The sequence below is a fragment of the Moschus berezovskii genome, chromosome 8 (assembly GCF_049115385.1).
Source record: "Moschus berezovskii isolate FMDL1 chromosome 8, NW_MosBer_1.0, whole genome shotgun sequence".
Classification (NCBI taxonomy): domain Eukaryota; kingdom Metazoa; phylum Chordata; class Mammalia; order Artiodactyla; family Moschidae; genus Moschus; species Moschus berezovskii.
In genome coordinates this window covers 23,008,216-23,022,660 of record NC_142467.1, presented here as the reverse complement: position 1 = coordinate 23,022,660, position 14,445 = coordinate 23,008,216, and the positions used below count along the sequence as shown (strand labels likewise).

The following is a 14,445-nucleotide window of genomic DNA, read 5'->3' as shown; positions in this document are numbered from 1 at the left end:
TTCTGTAAATATTATAATTGTTGTCCAACACAAGAATGTCAAATAAAAACTGATGAGAAGGGAAATGAGCACAAAAGTAAGATAGTTTTCTTCCTCACTTTGAAGTGAACCAATTATTTAAGTTATATGTGTCTAATTTGCGGACCATTTTAACAAAGGCTATTTCATCAGTAACAACTGCAGAGAATTTCTGAATCGACTGATGTATGTGTGACTCTGGAATTAAGTGGAGCTATTGTCCTATGTAATCAATGGAGACATGTGTTTGACTAATAAGTAGGCACATACAATAAGAAAATAAAGAGAAGCCAGACAGAGGTCACTGCAGCTAGACTGTTCATAGGGTGTGAAAAGCATACCAGATACGTTATAACTAAGATAAAAGGCTATTAACGGGCTCTTCTTTGGAGTTAATCTGGATAGCAGGCATTAATTCTGGTTTCCTGCATGCTACTGAAGATCGTTTTCTCACATGCTACACGTTCGAAAGAAAATCATGTACCCAAGCATATACACAATTCTTCTTCCCTACCCCTTTGAGGAGGGTCAAAGTTGGCAGAAAATAGCTTGGATTATAAAGCCCTTCACCACTTTCTGTCCTCCCTGGGATGGAGAGACAGCCAGTGACTAGATCCCTGCAGGGATGCTATTGTTTGGTGCCTTCCACAAGTGCACTACTTCAAACTGAGTAGAGCCAGTTCAGTGCTGAAGACTGCTTAGGACCTTTGCTCTCACATTATCAGGCATTACTGAGTGAAATGAAAGGTAAAAAATTTATTCACATAAACAGTACTTTGAATAGCTATTAAGAAGTACATTTTTCTAATTTCTCTGGTAAGTAGACATTAAAAGCTGTATCACATTAAATAAAACTGGGTATCAAGATATGCATTTTTACATAAATTTGTCATAGCTACAAAACAAAGAGAATGAAACAAAACCAAGAATATATCATAATAAACAATATTTCAGAGAATATAAAAACAGTATGAAAAAACTAATGACATATTCAGCTAGTGCTAATTATCAAGTTATAATATTTTTAGTATGTTTAATATGACGATGTCCAAGGATGCTGTTCATTCTGACTAAATGATTTTTCACTTATTTAATACTATAGAGCTAAATGGTAATATTTTAAACCCTTGAATTTAACCTGTTCTTCAATAAGTATACCATTGACTATCTGGGGGTCTTATTCAACTAACACACATGATCAGTATTTATACCCAGTACTGCAAGGAGATCCAACCAGTCCATTCTAAAGGAGATCAATCCTGGGTGTTCACTGGAAGGACTGATGCTAACGCTGAAACTCCAATACGTTGGCCACCTCATGTGACGAGTTGACTCACTGGAAAAGACTCTGATGCTGGGAGGGATTGGGGGCAGGAGGAGAAGGGGATGAAAGAGAAAGAGATGGCTGGGTGGCATCACCAACTCGATGGACATGAGTTTGAGTGAACTCCGGGAGTTGGTGATGGAGAGGTAGGCCTGGTGTGCTGTGATTCATGGGGTTGCAAAGAGTTGGACACAACTGAGTGACTGAACTGACTGACAATATAAATCTTGTGAAGCTGTCAACTCTTAAGGTTTTGTTCTGGCTGCTGCTACTGCTGCTAAGTCACTTCAGTCGTGTCCGACTCTGGGTGACCCCATAGACGGAAGCCCACCAGGCTCCCCCGTCCCTGGGATTCTCCAGGCAAGAACACTGGAGTGGGTTGCCATTTCCTTCTCCAATGTGTGCAAGTGAAAAGTGAAAGTGAAGTCGTTCAGTCGTGTCCGACCCTTAGCGATCCCACGGACTGCAGCCTACCAGGCTCCTCCATCCATGGGATTTTCTAGGCAAGAGTACTGGAGTGGCTTGCCACTGCCTTCTCCATTGTTCTGGCTATTCTACTCTAAATTATACCTAAATCAATCCAAAAGAGTCAACAGAAGGATAGCAAAGTGGTGCTGAATATCAAATCACATCATGTATTTTAAATGGTATCACCTAACAAATTTAAAAGATAGTTCAGTGGTTACTGGCTGAAATAAAAAATGGAAAACATCTATTAATTCTCTTATTTCCCAACTCTGACTAAATAGACCACACAAGGAAGAAAGCAGAACTCCCCAAAACAAAGCTAGGAAAAGAAATGACAGCAGAAAATAAATACAACAAATTTTGGAAAACATTAAGTAAATGGACAAGTAGTAACGAATTTAGGCTTCAATCTACTATGTGAGATCTACAAGGCAAGGAACCCAGTGAGAAGAAAGCCAATTCATTCATAAAACATGGTACAAAAGTCAGGAACCAACCATCTTGTTTTCCTATGTTTTGCAACCTCCAAAACAGCAGGGTTGCAAAACATAGGAAAACAAGATGGTTGGTTGAACGACTGTATTAGTATAATTAAACTTTCCAGATCTTCTCTTTTGCCGACTTAACAGAGGTTAAGGTGATGGCTTTTCCCCAGTTTTGGCAGAACCCAGAAGAATTAAATTTTAAAGATATTAAACCAGAAAAGACTGGGCTTGACTGTATTAGGCAAAACTTCAGGTGACAATGAAGAGCTGAGAACAGGGGCAGGGGGAGGACGCAGAGATACATTTAAATCAATGCCTGCACGTTGAATGTGAAGGCTCTGAGCCTTTCTCAATCAGCTCTCATAACAGTAGTTGTCAGGCTTAGATCCCACATATGGGACACTGCCAGAACTTCAATCAATTAGCCACTAAAAAGCCTACCAATCAACAAGCTCCAGCCATCTACAAGAAACTTCCAATTTTTAACCCCTCCTTCCGAATATAAACAGATACTCAAAGACCATAAGACATTCCAGAGCAATCTTGAACATGACAGTGATTAAAACAAAAAGGGAGGAAGAGGGAGACTCAGAAAATAAATAATGCAAGGTCCAGATTAAAGCATAAAAGCTATTAATGTTCTTAAAAAGATATTACACAACCATGACACACGACTGCTATGAAAATGGAGCTGTCAAAGAAGTGTTAATTTTTTTTTAAAGTTGATATAAAAATTGAACAAAAGGATTAAAAGAGAAAAGAGAAAAATCAAGAAAACTGTATAAAATAAATGGAAAGGGAGAGATAAAAGCTGAAGAATCATTCAAAGAAATCCAACATCTCACTGACTAGAGTTTCTTTTTCACACTGTAGGGAGTCCTGGTCAGGGAACTAAGACCCTGTGTGCCATGCGGCATGGCCAAAAAAACAAAAAACACATAGAGAAAACAAACTAGTGGTTATGGAAGGGGAGAAGGGACGGGGAGAAAGTTAGAGGTATGGATTGAGAGATACAAGCAAACTACTATGAATAAAATAGATACGCAACAAGGATATAGCTGTTACCCGAACGCGGTTCAAGCCCACTCAGGGATGCGTTTCACCCTTTGGGTTTCTTCGGTGGCTCAGACGGTAAAGAATCTGCCTGCAATGCAGGAGACCTGAGTTCAATCCCTGGGTTGGGAAGATCCACTGGAGAGGGGAATGGCAATCCACTCCAGTATTCTTCCCTGGAGAACTCCATCAACAGAGGAGCCTCAAGGGCTACAGTCCATGGAGTCACAAACAATTGGACACGACTGAGTGACTAACACTAATCTAACTAACCTAAGGATATATCACATGGCACAGGGAATCATAGCCATGACCCTATATAATAACTTTTAATGGAGTATAATCTGTAAAAATACTGAATCATTATGCTATAAATATGAAACTAATACTGCAGATCAGCTATATTACAGTTAAAACAAAAAGAGATCGAGCTGAACTACTGAGATTTAGAATTCTATAGAGCTTAGCTTCTATACAATAAGAATAGAAAATTGTTTGAGGAGGGTAACAAGATACTACAATGCTTAACTATAAATAATATTTTCATCAGCGTAACTGAAAGCAACTACTGATTTAAGTAAAAAGTTGTCTCCTAGGTCATGTACGGATGTGAGAGTTGGACTGTGAAGAAAGCTGATCGCCGAAGAATTGATGCTTTTGAACTGTGGTGCTGGAGAAGACTCTTGAGAGTCCCTTGGACTTTAAGGAGATCCAACCAGTCCATTCTAAAGGATATCAATCCTGGGTGTTCACTGGAAGGACTGATGCTAACGCTGAAACTCCAATACTTTGGCCACGTCATGTGATGAGTTTAACTCACTGGAAAAGACTCTGATGCTGGGAGGGATTGGGGTAGGAGGAGAAGGGGACGACAGAAAATGAGATGGCTGGATGGCATCACCGACTCGATGGACATGAGTTTGAGTGAACTCCGGGAGCTGGTGATGGACAGGGAGGCCTGGCGTGCTGTGATTCATGGGGTCGCAAAGAGTCGGACACGACTGAGCTGACTGAACTGAACGGAGGGTGGGACAAACTGACAGGGTAGCACAGAAGCACACACATTACCACATGTAAAACAGATAGCTAATGGGAAGTTGCTGTATAACACAGGGAGCTCAACCCAGTACTTTGTGATAATCTAGAGGGGTGGGATGGGACGGGAGTAGGAGGGAAGTTCAAGAGGGAAGGGACACACGTGTACTTATGGCTGATTCATGTTCCTATATGGCAGAAAGCAACACGACATTGTAAAGCAATTATCCTCTAATTAAAAGAAAAAAAACATATTATGTTAACTTTAATGTATATCGTCGTCTGAGAGGAGTCTAATACGACCAAGAAAGCAAGCTACATGACATATCAATCTGCCCAACTTCTTATTCTTAGAACATCTGTTACGAATCTGAGTACTGCAAAGTCCTCAGTGTTATCAGTAAACCTAGAGGTTTTATTGAAAACTAAAAAATTTATTAAAAGTTTTCAGGAGGTCCAATCATGCCAAATATTCTTAGACACTAACTTCAACAATCCCAAAGTCAAGAAATGACCATATTTTCCCTCTGTTTTATTCATCTGACTTCCTAATTTCTTCTCCTATATGAATCTCCCAAGCACAAGCAACAAATTTCCCAAGCACCACTATCAGAATAATAACTTCTCTGTGTGTGTGTGTGTGTGTGTGTGTGAGTGTGCACATAGGTTCATGCATTTAAAATAACTATTGGGCAAAATTTTTAAGTCCAAATAAAGTATATTTTATGATTTCTCAAAAAAAAAAATCTCCGTATTTAGAAAGAAAGAAGGCAAGGCAAGGAGGAGAAAGGTGCGATAATATCTAAAATTTAAAAAACACCATTATCATGTATTATTTAAACATGAGGAAGGAAATCTGTGTAAAGAACTGCCTAAGAGAAAAGGGGCTCCCTCTGTGACATGAGTCAGACAGGAAAGGAAAGGCAGAGAACTGCTTTCTTTCCTTGTATTTCACCTTTTAAACTATCTACCTCCATTAACAAAATTTTTTTCCAAGTATATGAAGAGGATTTCAACAAAGAAACATTCTCTAATGATCTAAAATCCTTTCTAAATCAGAGACGAGATCTAATAGTATTAGCTGTAAAAGGAAAACAAATTCATAAATTAATATTAATGATGTTTTGAAGGATACATTGCAAAAGACAAAACAAGCAGGCACCAGACTAAGCTGATATTCATTTCTTGTGTGGGCTTCATAAAACTGTAGTAGACTTCAGTTACTAGATAGACAACTGTAGCAGCCACTGTGAAATCCACCAGCCACTGGTATTCTGGAAAGTAATGCAATGCTGAAAAATAAAGGTTTAAGAAAGAAAGTTTTACTTAAACTGAAAAACAGCTTTAGGAAGATTTATCTATAATTAACTTCAAATGTGAGATTTTATTGTTTGATGATTCTTGCCATGTAAGGTGTGCAAATATGAAAATGTAAGAATGTGAGAAACAGATCGAGAATATTGGCATCCAAAACTAAACTTTAATACACTGTAAATTAAATAATAAAACTGAAATGATTACCAAAAATTATTTAAATGGTTGCTAAAAATATGATCGCAAAATGAGTTGGTATTTTTTAAATGAGTAGCTTTCACAGAAATTATAAATCATTACTTTTAAAAAAAGAATCTAAGCAATAATATTTTAGCTTTAGAATATAACTCGATAGAGTACTATACAGATTTACTTACATTCATTTCTGTGAAACAAGAGAGTTGGACTTCATGTCACATATTACTAACCTTACTAACAGAGGATTAGTAATTTTGTGAGTTACTGCAGGCTAAAATAATAAATTAAGTAAATATACTTTTTATTCTCTAGAAAAAAAGTTCAAAAAAATGCCTGTCAATTCTCCATAAAACCATACTCCTTCAACAAACTATTCCATACTTAAGGGTTGACATTAAAATTAACACTGTCTCAAAGTATAATTCCATTCCCTTTTCTTGGATATTCTGGTTTATTTCTGCCAGAGAACAGTCTCAAAGATCAATATCATTTTGCAAAAGACCTTCTAGAAATGTGGAAATATATCAAGTACCGGAACACCATTTCCTATGTTCTCACTGGCACATAATAAAATGATCTACATTACTCTGGGAAAATTGTAGTTGTAAAATGTAACACCTGAGGATATTTTAAAATCAGAATTTACAAAAGAAAAAGCACTGCTTTAAAAAAAAAAATCACTCAAGATAAGACTTATTTAAAATATGAAAATAAACTAACCAAACTTACATCTTCACGAGGTGACAGCAAAACCTCTAATTCCTTTCATAATTAGGTATATTCTTTATTCATGTCAATTTAACACACTTACTTTGCCTTCAAGCTATTTTAACTGCTTTAGGTTTTTTGTTGTAATAGACCTAATAACTTCTGAACATCAGTCTGAAAGATTTACCCTAAAGTAGTTGAAGAAATCCTACTCTATAGAACCCTCTCCCCTCCGTAAAGTCATTCAGTTGAACTTTTTAAATAACTTTCTGGAAGGACAGCAGAGAAATGGATGGAACAGATAGACAAATACCTGTTTATCTAAAGATAAAGTTATTTCAGTTTTTACTAACAGAAGTTAAAGTAAATGTTCTAATTCTCCATGCCTGCCCACATTCACACAGGCTTCCCCCAAGGAACTCATTCACAGCAAACAGACAGGTGACATTCAAATGTTCTTATGTCCTTTAAGAGATTTGTCTCACAGATAGTTAACACAAACTGAAAGACTTTTAAGATAGTTATCTGGCTATCAATAACACATACATTCAATAGAAGAACAAATTATATATATTCTTGGTTATATATTTAACTCAAGTATTACATTCTTCTTTCTGTATTCAATAATGTAATTATATACATGCCTCTCAATGGAATATTGCACTAAAAACTGAGAATTCATCAACTCCAGTGACTGGTATTAGCCTCCTGAGAGCACCTAAAGGGCAGGTAAAAAACCCTCTACTTTTACCTAAACAAAGACACAGAGCATGCATTCACAAATGATTACATAAATACAAACATAAATCTCTCTCTGTTACTCTGATTAACTAGAATAATCTTTAGTTACATGATCAGTTATTTAACAAGTACGATTTACAATTATTGCTCAAAATTGTAAAACAAAATATTGAATAAGCTGAAGCCACATTACCCCAAACTTCAATTTTTTAAGTTCATTAAGTAGCCTAATTCTCGCAAAATGTCTCTACCACTTTCAGAGTTATTTAACTCTTTTATCTAACAAGTTGAAAAAAAAGTCAGTAATAGTTACATACCTCATAGACCTGTGAGGGCAACATAATACCAATAAAGCACTTATTACAATGTCTGAGATAACAATGTCTGATAAGCAGTCAATAAACTATTATTAAGGTTGATTAGCTGATAATTATCCATTAAACATCAGTTATTAGTAAGAACAGAAAAATTCTGTTTTAGAAATCAGGAAACCTGTATAAGTTTTCTTGTACAAGTACCCACACCTATCAGATTAACAAAACAAATAGGATAACTAATCAAAAAGTTCAAGTGCTTTTACATGTTTTAAATTTTGCATGAAAAATAGTTAAAAGAAAAAAAGGGGGATGAGGTAACCAGTCTCAACAGTCTGAGTAACACTAGACGACTAACGCATATTGTTCCTCACTGACACTGTAGGATACCCTTTCCACATATATATACACATACATACCATCTTGAACGCAGCACCAACTTTCAAATGTACTGAAGCCACCTTGTTTCACAAAGTAATATTTTATTAGATGTGAAGTGACTCTATAATTTTTCTGTGGTGGTGTGATTTAATCCAAGAAGGACCAAATTACATAATGATACATTACACAACATTACCAAAATTACTTTTTAAATGTCATTTTAATTTCTTACTTATCATGTAAAACTGTAGTTCTTGAACTTAGTCAAAAAATCAGAACCATGTGGAACATTTAAAAAAATACAAATTCCCAGAAACCACTCTAGATTTACTGAATCATCAAGGGTAGGTATAAGAGAATCTTTATCTTTAAAGAGCGGCTTAAGTGGTTCTGATATACAGCCAGGTCTGAAAACTAGTGTTCTAAACAATATCACCTTAGATGCTTTTCGCTTCTAGGATTTGAATAATTTCATATAAATTTCACTTTAAATTTAAAATCATTATAGTTATTATATAATTTTAAACACTAATATACAGGGGGAAAATTGACTTATTCAGAGATATCCAACAAAATCTTGAATAAGTAAAGTTTTCTATTTCTAATCCAATTCATCATTCTAAAACCATTTTCCTTTCTACTAAATATAACATAAAGTTGAATTGCTTTAAATATAGGCAGCTTAATACAAACATACAGATGCATTTCTACAAGCAACATTATAAAACATGTAAACTGATACAGATGGCAACTTAAAATTTGAGATAGTAAAAACTGTAATCTCAGCATATACAAAAACTGTGTAACAACTTGCATAAGACAGCCTCTTCTGAAAAATGGGGAAAAATAAGGCTTACTATAAGTTAGGTGGATAGAAAAACAAATTCAATTCAGATGAAGTCATTGTGAGCTTCTTAGCTCTGAGAAAGATTTCATAGTCTGTATAATGGACTTAATGATTAGGAAAACAAAAGAATCTAACAACAAAAAATAAATTCAAGTACTTTCACTAGTATAATATAAAACTGAGATTTACAGAACACTTTACCCAGATTTCCCTTACCTAAAGTATCCACTTCTGTAACTGACTTTGTTTCTAGATGGAGATCAATATCCTTGGGAATGGTTAGTGGTTTACTTTCAATGTGACCATTATATTTCCTATAAAAATCAGACAAGTGACACAAAAAACAAGTTACCCTCACTGTTATTCAAGTGTTTGTATCAAACTAACTACAAATGAGGTAATAAATTTCACAGCGAAAAAGACGCAGAAGTTCTAATATTTTATCAAAAAGGAGGTAAGGCACTAAAAAGTAGTTTTCAAAAGGGGAACTACAAAATATGGATGTAAATTATTAAGAGAACATACAGATTACCAGGAAAAGAGTTACCTATACTAGTGACAGAAACAAAACCTTGACTGCTAGCTTACCATTTCACCCCATTTTTCCTGCTCTCTTCTGGAGATTTAAAGACAGCCCTAACATCTCTTTCCTGAGGCACACAAGTAAAAGGAAATGAAGACAAAATGCACTTCACTTTGAAATTATACACGTACACACATACATACATATAAACAGACCTGTAGCTATAAACAAATCAGAACTGAAAAATATATGAAGATTTATGTGCGTGAGAAATTCGGAAATGTGCAAGGCCAGTTCAGGGCTGCTTTTACAAAGAACCATGGGTAGAGGAAAACAACAGAATTCTTCAGCTGCATGTGCACTATTTCCAAATTTAATTTTCAAACACAATCAAACATAAAAGCAATAAGCTAAGTTTCAGTAACAATAATTATAACACCAAGAAATGACTTTGTATTTATCCTTTAATAAGTATAAACTGGGAAACCTCAATAAAAATTTTAATTCATGTCAATAAATCAAATAATTACTGCTACTAAAACAGGATAGTGTTGTTAATGTATCTTTTTGTAAATGTAAAGCATTTTCAACATATAAAAATTATTATAAAAATAACAAAATTATTGGATACGAGGCATATAATAAGAAATCAAATGTTTATAAAATAAACACTATACTACCTAAGCTCACAAATGTTGACCATGGGAGTTGTGAGAGGCAAATGCAGAGTAATTAAAAAGAAATGCAGAAACTAAAAATTGACCTGGATTAAAATCCTGACTCCTAATAGTTATGTGAACTTGAGCAATTCATTTAACACCTCTAAGCAACACTTTCCTTATTAGCAAAATATAAATTAAATTAATAATGAATATTTAGGGTTATTGCATGGATTAAATAAGACTGTATAAAAGTGCTTCGAAAATTTTAATATTTGACAGAAATATTTTATTAAAGAATATAATCACTGGAATACAAAGAAGGAGGATTTACACTTAATATTCCAATGACCTTCAAGGTGTATTTGTATTGAGAAGTGAAAAAGAAAATGGTGGCCAAATCAGAAAAGACAGACTTTTCAAACTTCTAATTTCATGTCAAATAATCATTAATGTTCAAAAAAACCTTTTCAGTACCTATAAATCCATTCGCCCACATTAATGTAATTTTTATGATAAACATGAGGAATTGGTGATAATATGTTGTCACTGACATTTTACAATATATTAGAATCACAGATTCAGATCCTAAGACATTCTCCCCAGTTAAGGAAACTTAGGCCCATTTAGAGAGGCTAACTGACATGTACTTTCTATGAAGATTCCATATAAATAAGGTCATAAAATTTTACAGCTGGAAGAATCTTTCAAAATTACTATGTTTGGTCCTTCTCCTTCACAGATGAGGCTGCTGGAGTTTATTCAGTGAGGTTTATTAACAGGCAATTTTCTTCATAAACTTTAAATATAATATTTAAGAGCCTGTACAGGATCTAAGAAGTTATACTGTTCACCCCTTTTATTAAAAAAAAAAAAAAATGAGAAAACAGAGGTAAAAAGCAAATGAATTTGCCCAATTTGAGTGGTAGTAAAATCTGGAAAAGAACCCAAACCAACTGGTATCTTTAAATGAGTTGCAAAGACATGGGTTATGGGTCTCTCAATCCCCCACTAACAATTTCAAGTAAAATTATCATTTTTGTGCTTATATATTAGATTACTACATACTGGGTTCTCTTAGAGGGCAATTCAATATTATTTTAGATCATGGATTTTGATTTCAGATTTTCCAAATGTTTATAGCATAAACAGTATATGGTACTTTAACCAAAGTACCAAAATATATTTCCACAAATTCTGTAAAATATTTAACACTTTACAAACTCAACAATATAACTTACCTGTCTTTTCTGCTTTTCCCTTTTTGCTGCTTTCCTGCAAGAATTCTTAACTCTTCTTCTGTAGGATGTTGATACCATCTCAAACTAAGAAAAAAATTAATTCTTTTTAAATAAAGAATTAAAACCACCAGAATTATTCACTTACTCTACAAACATTTATTGAGTTTCCTAATTGGGAAGACACTGCAGGGAAATATTAGGTGAAAAACTAACCTGAACAGATACGACTGCTTAAGCCTTAAAAGGTTTAGACTCAAATTCACCAAACACCCACCAAGCACTTACTAGATGCCAGATTTTACAATGTTGTGTGTAGGTGTTTCTCTTACAACTGATACACTATTGATATATATTAAGATCCTATTGTCTTACTTTAACAAGAAATGGTGTGAACTCTGCAGGCAAGCTTGCAGAAACACATTCAAATTCTCTACCCATCCTTCATTTACACAGAAGGAATTGTTGTCTTAAAGAGAGTCCTCTGAATGTCCCCAAAACTACAAGCAGTCTTTGTTTTTCTTTCCTTCCTTTAATTTAGCTGGAGAATTCTCAAACTTGATGTAAGAATTAGAGTGAATTGATGTATTAACAAAACCCTTTACTCTTAACCATATCTAACCCTCTTTGGTTAGGGCTCCAAAAACATCTGATTGTATTTACCTCTACTACCCAGTCAAAATATCCAGACAAGTCATTTATTCCTTCCCAAGCACCCACCTGTTCATTCGCAATTTCCTGTCTCACCTCAACTTCCTATCTGTCAGCCACCTAACTTTGATATTTGGGTTTTACCTTCAACATGCCCTTTCCATATATTAGCATTAATTCTGTTCTTTACCTCTTAAAAGTTCCAAACTTGCCTACTTCCTGAAAGGACCTCAGTTCAGCATATCTTCCTCTCTAGCTGACTATGGCAAAACTCCTCTTCTTTTCCCCTAGACTCTCTCCTAAATGCATTCAAATCCCACATTTATTTTTTTCCATAATGCAAATCCTATCAAGGCATATATGCCTGCGTAAATCCTTTCCAAGACTCCTCACAGAGTAAAGAAGTGAGTAAGGCAGCTAAGCAAAGACACCAACCAATGTCCTGTTCTGAAAAAGAAACAGACACTTCGTATTGAAAGATCTTCCAATTTTTCAACCACAAAAATCTAGATTTTTAAAGTGAAATACCTCAATTTTTAAAAAATTCTACTGCTGATTTGCTGTTTTAAAAATACTGCTGAACTGGCAATGTGAGTAATGACTGAATATTTAGTGATATACAGAAACTGTTAAAATTTTTAGCTGTGATAATGGGATTACAGTAACTTTTTAAAAGTTCATATATTTTAGAGATATACACTGAAATATCTATGAATGAAATAATATTTGCTACAAAATAATGGTGGCTGAAAGAGAGGAAGGGAGTACAGATGAAACAAACTGGCCACCAGCTACTGTAATGACTACATGGGAACTCATTATGTTTTTTATACATTCATGATATCATTCTGTCTGTTCTTTGTATATGTTTAAACATTTGTATTAAAGCTAAAATACACATTACAATGCCAAATATAGAGTTTGTGACCTCTTATTTTAATAGCCTTTCACAATTTACTGTCTACTTCATCAGACTCAAGAATTCCGTTTTTGGGGGTGGAAGGTTCAAGAGGGAGGGGACATATGTATACCTATGGCTGATTAATGTTGATGTAGGTGGAAACTAACATGATATTGTAAAGCAATTATCCTCCAATTAAAAAAAGAACCACCCTTTTGAACATGACCTTCTATCTAGACTAAGTGACATTTATTCCACAAATTCTTTCATCCCTTGGCATTTTTGCATATATCCTTCCCTCTGCTTGAAATATCTGTGCCGCTACTGGCAAACTCCTAATTTACCTTTGATGCTTTATAAGGCAATCTCTCTGTGGTATAATAAAGAATACATCTGGTTACTGGCCCCCTTATAGCTTCAGGATGGAGGCAGGTCACCAGAAATACCACCCAATTAGAACTGGAACTTTCAGCCAGCTGACCTCCAGGAATGGGAAGGGTGTTGAAGATTAAGTTTCAATCATGCAGCCGATGATTAAAATCGTGCCTATGTAATGAAACTCCATAAAATCTCTAGACACCAAAGTTCCGAGGAGCTTCCTAGCTGTTAAACATACTGAAGTACCTGGAGGGTGACATGCCCTGATTCCGCACAGAGAGGACATGGAAATGCTGTGCTCCTTCCCAAACCTCATCCAATGTGTAATCTTTATATTAATAAAACTGTAATCACTGCACTTTCTTTGGTTCTAGTTGTTATACAGAACTACTGAACCTGAGGGGGTCATGGAAATGCTGCTTGTCAAAAGTATGGCCCAGGGATCCCAAGAACTTGCAGCTGGCATCCAAAGCCTATGCATTCTTACGGAGGATTTTGCCTTTAACCTATGGAACCTGAGCTAACTCCAGGTAGCTAGTGTCAAAATTGAACTGCAGTTGGTATCAGACTGATTGGGGTAAAATGGAATATTCCTCTAGCTGACAGATCTCTGGAGTAAAACTTTTGGACTTCCTTGTTCCTGTATACTTCAAAAGTAGTACAGTTACTGGCATACAGTAAGTGCTCAAAAAGGATCAGTGAATGAGTGCAGTTCTCCTCTTAAGGGTCTTAAAATAAAATATATATCCCAACCAAAAATGCCCTAAACTATACTTAATATGGGTAAGGAGGCACTTCCTGAAATTTCAATCACAGTCCAGAATTCTAACTTACAGTCGATTCTCGTTATTCACGGTAGTTATGCTCTATAAAGTCACTGCGAACACTGAACCATTGCTCCTAGGGGAAATACACGGTTAGGTTCCCACGAGCCTCCAGTCACAACATCTTCAATCAATCAGTACAAACCCTTGTTTTATGTGTGTTTCTGTTTAAAGATACCTTAATACATACTGTTGATTCATTAATATTAAATTCATGGTCAACAGTAATAAAACTCAGGTGTGAACAAAACTTATCTAATAACTGTAATTTTAAATATAGTATTTTCCTGGTATCTGTGAATATTTCTAGTGAATTTTCTCCATAAGGCACATCTTGAACTTAGAAACACTAGATATCAAGCACTGCAGAACTATACTTGGGGGC

General features: G+C 35.1%; 1 protein-coding gene across 5 annotated transcripts in view; it reads right to left on the bottom strand.

The window, feature by feature from the left end:
• TMEM161B (transmembrane protein 161B) overlaps window positions 1-14,445 on the bottom strand; it is a 76,875-nt gene that overhangs the window by 24,006 nt on the left and 38,424 nt on the right. For 3 of the 5 annotated variants that reach the window (XM_088838478.1, XM_088838477.1, XM_088838479.1), the window contains exons 2-3: window positions 11,310-11,393; window positions 5,519-5,675 (exon numbers count right to left, since the gene is read on the bottom strand). In XM_088838478.1, coding sequence (XP_088694604.1) covers window positions 5,519-5,583 — 65 coding nt within the window. In that variant the 5' untranslated portion in view covers window positions 5,584-5,675; window positions 11,310-11,393. Of the gene's footprint in view, window positions 1-5,518; window positions 5,676-9,102; window positions 9,201-11,309; window positions 11,394-14,445 lie in introns of all 5 variants that reach the window. The other 2 variants (XM_055429135.2, XM_055429136.2) reach the window with 1 other exon arrangement.